Here is a 7,653-nt window from a genome sequence, read left to right on the forward strand (position 1 = left end):
CACACCATCCACAGTGTCAGGGAACACTATGTTTAAGGACTTTAAGTTCCCTTTGATGGGCTGCTTTGCTCAAACAAAGGCAATCACCTTCAGGAAGTGCCTCAGGGACTGTGTGTGTGTGTGTGTGTGTGTGTGTGTGTGTGTGTGTGTGTGTGTGTGTGTGTGTGTGTGTGTGTGCGCCCCAACCTAGAAAAACCAGTCCTTCAGAGATTCAGTCAATCAGTCATGCAATCTGTTAGTGTGACCGGAATCACTGTGTGTACTTCTAATTATGTACACCACAAGTTCAGTAACATTTTGAACGAGTTCCCAAAGGAACAAAATGTGCCAGTGAGACGCATCATGTTATACAACACTGGTGGTGTGACAACGTGTTAAGTGTTATTTGTATTGGATAATTGCTGCATTTGAGAGCTGCATTAACCTGCGGTTAAAGAACATCCATTTGTTTGTGAATGGCTCCTTCTGTGTCATCTGGCTGATGATTGTCACGTGCACACACACAGTATGTGCGATGGTTAAAGTGGAACCGAGGAGTTGGAGAGTCCACTTAAAGTCAATGTGTGGACACTGTGTAAAAAAACATCAACAAACTGTTGAGCAATGAAAAAAGACATTGGTAGAAGTAGACAAAATATGAATTTATTAATAACTTATCATTTCTTTACATTCGTAAGAGAGGAGTGTAGACTCGAGGAGTGGTGGGTGTTGAAACCAAAATGTCTTTCTTCCCCCAGATACAGGCCTTCTCTCAGAAGGGAGGGACAAAAAAAATCCTCCCATAATCAGGATTTTCTTCTCAACCAACAAAAAAAAATACATTTCACAGAGGCAAGGTGAGCAAGGCCTACTGCTTTGTCAACATCTCCCAGACTTTGAAAAGCCTTGACCACAGATAAGAATGAACTTATGTTAACCCCCTTGTTCCTCACTAAACATCAACATAAACAAAGCGTAGCAATCTTAAGTTGGCTTCCATAAAGCTATATCTACCTTAACTGAATAACAAATCAAGTTTCTTAACATAGTCATGCACCAACAGACGGTTTCAGTGATTTGTTGTAAAATTATTTTTAACAGTCATTTTTGATGTAGCTCAATTTGGTAGAATTGTGATAGGTGGTGAAAGCATAGTTCGGGCAAAGTCCTTTGAGGGCTAATGCACAAGAACACAGCTATGTCCAGAACTAAGGCATACAACCAATGTGACTCTGATTTGTGTGAGGGTGTGTGCAAAAATGGCCTGTCGGGCTGAATTCATATATAAAGCAAATATATGAAATATATTACACATATACATGTATTAACGATTCTTGGAAAACCACACTACATTTTTTTTGTTGGCATAATAAACTTAAACATACTGATCAATAAACAGTTGGTTTGCTTAAATAAAGTAGAAGATGAACAAAAAAAATCTTCAGCACCCACTTGTTGCAAAGGGTATACTAGAGCAAGGCTATACTTTGTCTTTTATATTAAGAAATATACACATGTATAAATGATTCAAATGACTCCACACATGTAAAATTGAGTTCAATATACTGTGGCGTCTTAACTGGGGTTGTTTTACCCTAAACAGGCAAATCTTCACAGAAGACATGTAATATGCACCCGAAACAAAAGTATTGAAGGTGCATGTGCTCGCCCAAAAAACAAAAAGGTATTTATAGTCATATATACATGTATGTTCAGATAGAACAATCATGTCTCTTTGGCACACCAGCCTTTCATCGTGAAATTAAATGTACAATTGACCACCAGATCACTTTACTTCTCTTTCAAATTGTTTACAGGAAAAAAATTGAGGCAAAAACCTATTCCAGTCCAAAATTAATATAGGGTTCTAGAAAGTTAATGTGCTTTCTTTTTCTCTCTCTTCCCCATCTTCTTTCTTTCTCTGACCCTGTTTTTGCAGCAGCTGCTTCTGAGCCGTTTGGCAGACCGACCACGTGCCCCTTCAGCAGCCATTCTTGGCAGCTGGTAACCTCAAGCCAACTGTGTCAATAACGACAGGATGTCATCATGTCACAACAGGTGACAGAAATAAAGTAGAGAAACATTGCAGCGTTTCAGGTTTCATTAAATCTCCAAGCCAGTAGGGGGCGACGATGGCGCTGCCTCACGTGGACTCCAGAGGGTCCAGCTGGAAGACGTTGTGGTTGGTGGGGGTGGTGAAGTACAGGGGTTGTGTGGGGGCCACAACCCGGTTATCGCAGGGGCTCTTCAGGCCCAGGGTGCGCTCAAAGTCCAGGAGTTGGCCCATGAAGTTGAAGTTGGGCGAGATGTTGGACTTCTTCATCTTCACAATGTCGTAGGCGTCGTTCATGGACAGGTTGAGCTTCTGCATGAGGTACGCCACGGTGACTGTCACCGAACGGCTGATGCCGGCCAGGCAGTGGACCAGGACGCCACATTTCTGACTGCGAGCCTCATCTGAGAAGGAGGGGAAAAAAGAGGAGGAACATGTTATAGACTTTAGTCAGATATGCATCATGTGTATTCTGAGAAAACACAGCGATACAAAAACAATTGCTCTGAACATATAGATACTGAAAAAGAAACTTAGGCTGTGGAAGGACTAGTGGAAGGGCAACCAGATAAAACAGTGCCTGTGGTCAACACTGACTAAACCAGTTCCACGGTTAAGCGGCGGAAGTCTGAAATGATCATAAGTCTCAGGCCCAGACACATCCATCAACAAATCGCTGTGGTACTCTGAGCATAAACAGAGCAGACATTCTTTAATTTGGCCTGGAGTACCACGACTTGGAAATTGACAATTAACGCTCTATCAGGCTGCCGAGTTACTTGATAATGGTGCCATTAGGGCGTATAAACGTAGGAGTTATGAGGGCACCCTGTCAGGGCTAACAGGATGTCAACAGAGCCTGTAAATGGCTCTCTTTGTGAAGGGAACACGTCGCTGGGCTGTCCTAGATTACTTTCAATGGCCGCTTCCTTCCTGTTGTGCTCAAATTACCCCCTCCCTCCGCTCGTTCTACTCCTCTCCAATTTCCACACAGGCCTTTGTATTACAATTACACAAGCCTGAGGTAAGCTAGGCCCCGGCTGCAGACCAAAAAAAGCAGACACAGGAAGTGTTCCATTGAAGTTTATTATAATTTGGGAGTAGTTTATTGTTATTGGGCATAGAACTAGAATAAAATGTATCTGCTTGGCACAATGGACTTAATCTGGCTCCCTCTGACTGACAAGAAAGTACTCTAGGACACCTATAATCCAAATTGCACAATAACAACTAAATAACTTCCTGGTGATAAGATATCTTATTAATACGTTTCAGTTCATGTACTGTGAGCCCGTGGTTTTAACTTGTTAGGCCAATATAAGCGTAAATGTACAACTATAAAATAGACCTGTTTTATGTATTAACCCTGTGCGTTTACTGTGTGTAAATTAGAATAGCAGAGCTATCCATGTGCTTGAATGTAAGCTATTGCGTTTACCTATGAAGCTAATGGCTTCCGGGAAGAACTGTGACAGATTTTGGCTCCAGTGATCAGAGATGGGGATCTGCTTGTACTTGAATTCCCCGGCGTTCTCGAACATGTTGGGCAGGTTCGGAGTCACATTCAGAATGTACTTGATGCCGAACTCTTCTAGAATGTCTAAGTTGGTGGAATCCTTGGCGCAGCCCAGGTAGAGGTGCGGGAGGATCTCCACTGGGAAGGAGGGCTGGGGGTTGGAGAGGGGACTGCCATCTGAGTCTGTGGCGCTGCTTGGGTCCCTGTCGATGTCGGACTCGATGTCGGATGAGTCGGAGCTTATCCGCAGACCCCCGAGGCCGAGCACCTGGGCAGTGGGAGAACTGCTATTGAAAGAGCCATCAAGATTGGTCTGGCACAGGGCAGGGAACTCGGCTTGGAATTTATTGAAACCACCTGTAAGATGAAGGAAATAATATTGTTAGACAAATCCATTGATATAACAGGCAGAGGCTACACAATGTGATGACCTAATATATTTGCATTATCATATACGTTTTAGCTGCAAATGCATCCAAATATTCACTTATTCGTTATTAATGTATTTACCGAATTAGGCCAACATTTTAGTAGAAAATGTGCGCTTCTGGAAAAACAACACTCACCTTCAAGGTAAAACGCCTTGTAGCCCTCGTCTTTCATCTTCTTCAGGAGCAAGCCCAGCACGGAGCCCCCGTCCACATTTTCGTTCCATTCCCTGCTGTACTCGTCATACAGCACGATAGTGTCCGTCTTGCACCGCCGCGCAAATCTCTCCCGATCCTCGCCGTTTGAGAGCAGGCACTTGATGGGAAGATTGCCATTCTTCAGCCGCCGGAGCATCAGGCTTGGGATGGCCACGTTAATCGCCGTTTCGACGTGCGAGGACTCGTATAGCTCCAGCGCTCTACAGTCCATTACCAATAGGCAGTCTTTGCGCGTCTGGAGCTGCTTTTGCAGCCACTCCACGGTCTTGCTGATTGCCATTACCGATTCGAACTGAGCGGGCTTGGGCTTGTCAAGCATTTAGCAAAACAAATATGTTCACTTCACTGCAGGAAAAGTATGTGGTTGGTCCCTGTAGGCTACAGCAAAAAAAAAAGCCGTCAACGTTATGACGACTGGAGCATTGAGGAAATGGCAGCGCACACTGGTCGAGAAAAAATATATTCTGGAATAACTGTAGAAATGAAAACGGATATCGGCTATTGCATTTCTCCCGAAAATCAGCAAAACACGAATTTCTTAGCTATCCTACTGCAGATTGCCTATACACTAGCACTCATTCATGTAGCGGCTGGAAGAATGTCCATGTATTTATCAATGACTCACTAGTCAGCACTGACGTTGTCTTCGTATTATATAACTCAGGCTTTTGCTGTAGAAAATATTATTATTCTGTAAAAATCAAAATTAAACGGATTGACTGCAGGACAGTTGCAAAGCATTTGTCACCAATTTCCAATAATCAATTTATTCTTCTGTCGTCTATTCCCAACCTTCTACTTGTGAATAAGCCTCTTTTGTTGTTGTCGAGGCTGGTTCGTTGATGATGTGCTTTCCGCAGCGCCAAGCTAGTGAATGGTTACAAACGCGAGGCGTTTCAATGGATACATTATATCCGCCAGCCAATCAGAGGGCGCCGAGCAGTCATTACCCTGGAAACGGGGCCGGATGGAAGAAACTGTGTTGATGAATTGTTAATAAGTTTGTCATTCACAAAAACGGAAAGGAATTTCCGCTCGGGATCAAGTGAGTGCAAACAAACAGGAGCGGCACTGCAGGGGAAGGGAGGAGAGGGCTATTATTGCGTAGAGGGGGATCCTACCTTGTCCTCAGATTTCTTCATGTCAAATTTGCGCTATAGCAAGATATGTGCACGGTGAGGCAGAGTTGTAGAGAGGCAGCCTATTTGTGTATGGGACACACTATTGGTTTTTTGAACGTTTTGGAACCTCTGTCTAAATTAATCCGTTTTTCATTGTTGAATTTGTCAATTAAATGAAACATGTTTATGATTCCATGACATTTAAAATAATTTAATTAATACATGGATATATTGCAATTTAACATGGTTTGTAAATTATGTTAAGATTCCAATTCATTGGGTGGAAAAGATGTGCATAATGAATGCATAAAATCAAACATGGACAAGTTTCCAATGTTCATACAAACGTTCACCTACAGTATATCTGTGCTACACACCTAGAGTAGGCTATAGGCCTATGATACAGAGAGGATTAAATACAGTTGATCTCGGAAGTTTACATACACCTTAGCCAAATACATTTAAACTCAGTTTTTCACAATTACTGACAATAGATTCCTCGTCTTAGGTCAGTTAGGACCACCACTTTATTTTAAGAAAGTGAAATGTCAAAATAATAAAAGAGAATGATTTATTTCAGCTTTTATTTCTTTCATCACATTCCACATGGGTCAGAAGTTTATATACACTCAATTTGTATTTGGTAGCAGAGCCTTTAAATTGTTTAACTTGGGTCAAATGTTTCGGGTAGCCTTCCACAAGCTTCCCACAATAAGTTGGGTGAATTTTGGCCCATTCTACCTGACAGAGCTGGTGTAACTGAGTCAGATTTGTAGGCCTCCTTGCTCTCACACGCTTTTTCAGTTCTGCCCACAAATTTTCTTTGGGATGAGGTCAGGGCTTTGTGATGGCCACTCCATTACCTTGACTTTGTTGTCCTTAAACCGTTTTGCCACAACTTTGGAAGTATGCTTGGGGTCATTGTCCATAAGGAAGACCCATTTGCGACCAAGCTTTAACTTCCTGACTGATGTCTTGAGATATTTCTTAAATATATGCACATAATTTTCCTACCCCATGATGCCATGTATTTTGTGAAGTGCACCAGTCCCTCGTGCAGCAAAGCACCCCCACAACATAATGCTGCCACCCCTTGTGCTTCACGGTTGGAATGGTGTTCTTCAGCATGCAAGCATCCCCATTTTTCCTCCAACGATGGTTATTGTGGCCAAACAGTTCTATTTTTGTTTCATCAGACCAGAGGACATTTATTCAAAAAGTAAGATTGTTGTCCCCATGTGTAGTTGCAAACCGTTTTCTGGCTTTTTCGTGGCGGTTTTGGAGCAGTGGATTATTCCCTGCTGAGCGGCCTTTCAGGTTATGTCGAGATAGGACTCGCTTTTGTATCTGTTTCTGCCAGCATCTTCACAAGATCCTTTGCTGTTGTTCTTGGATTGATTTGCACTTTTTGCACCAAAGTACGTTCATCTCTATGAGACAGAGTGAGTCTCCTTCCTGGTCTCATGGTGTTTATACTTGCATACTATTGTTTGTACAGATGAACGTGGTACCTTCAGGCATTTGGAAATTGCTCCCAAGGATGTGCCATACTTGGAGGTCTACAATTTTTCTTTTGATTTTCCCATGTTGTCAAGCAAAGAGGAACTGAGTTTGAAGGTGGGCCTTGAAATACATCCACAGGTACACCTCCAATTGACTCAAATACTGTCAATTAGCTCAAGCCATGACATAATTTTCTGGAATTTTCCAAGCTGTTTAAAGGCACCGTCAACTTAGTGTATGTAAACGTCTGACCCACTGGAACTGTGATACAGTGAATTATAAGTGATCTGTCTTTAAACAATTGTTGGAAAAATTACTTGTGTCATGCACAAAGTAGATGTTTGTTAACAAGAAATTTGGAGTGGTTGAAAAATGAGTTTTAATGACTCCAACCTAAGTGTATGTTAACTGTCAATTTCAACTGTATGCTATGGTTTTCTGAAACAGATGTGCATGGGTTAAATGCTATGGCGCCTGTCGTTATTATATCGTTGTCCTTTTGCTACACAAATAATTGGGTTTCAGAGTTTGTCTAGGATCAGTTTACGTTTTATTGTTAAAATCATCTCCCTCTCTCTCTCTGTCTCTCTCATCAGCCATATTGGTTGGCCTATCACTAGATTATGTTATGTCCTCTCTCACACCTCAGTAATCTGAACTGCCTTGCATGATGTCACAAAACAGTACCACATAAGAGAGTAATGTTTATTCTGTTGAAATCTTAAGGCTGTTTTAAGTTAAAGTTGTTATGAAGCAGGGATGTCAAACTCAATCAGTGCACAGAGTGACATTGAAAAAACACTGGTCTAAGGCACTGCATCTCAGTGCTAGAGG

At 42.2% G+C, this 7,653-nt stretch overlaps 1 protein-coding gene across 1 annotated transcript; it reads right to left on the reverse strand.

Moving 5' to 3' along the window:
* Positions 1 to 620: 620 nt before the first annotated feature.
* On the reverse strand, positions 621 to 5,069 carry LOC135524114 (dual specificity protein phosphatase 6-like). Its single transcript, XM_064951320.1, has 3 exons — positions 4,115 to 5,069; positions 3,471 to 3,905; positions 621 to 2,436 (listed from the first exon to the last, which is right to left on the reverse strand). The coding sequence occupies exons 1-3, from the start codon at positions 4,512 to 4,514 to the stop codon at positions 2,123 to 2,125; spliced, it is 1,149 nt and encodes a 382-aa protein (XP_064807392.1). The 5' UTR covers positions 4,515 to 5,069; the 3' UTR covers positions 621 to 2,122.
* Between the last annotated feature and the right edge of the window lie 2,584 nt (positions 5,070 to 7,653).

The sequence above is a fragment of the Oncorhynchus masou genome, chromosome 31 (genome assembly GCF_036934945.1).
Source record: "Oncorhynchus masou masou isolate Uvic2021 chromosome 31, UVic_Omas_1.1, whole genome shotgun sequence".
Lineage (NCBI taxonomy): Eukaryota > Metazoa > Chordata > Actinopteri > Salmoniformes > Salmonidae > Oncorhynchus > Oncorhynchus masou.

Bases quoted from the DNA above. Each gene is read 5' to 3' on its own strand.
- LOC135524114 (XM_064951320.1), bottom strand. From the start codon at position 4,514: ATGCTTGACAAGCCCAAGCCCGCTCAGTTCGAATCGGTAATGGCAATC. The intron at 3,906-4,114 runs GTGAGTGTTGTT...TTCATCTTACAG, and splicing joins CAAGGCGTTTTACCTTGAAG to GTGGTTTCAATAAATTCCAA. The intron at 2,437-3,470 runs GTAAACGCAATA...CCTCCTTCTCAG, and splicing joins GGAAGCCATTAGCTTCATAG to ATGAGGCTCGCAGTCAGAAA.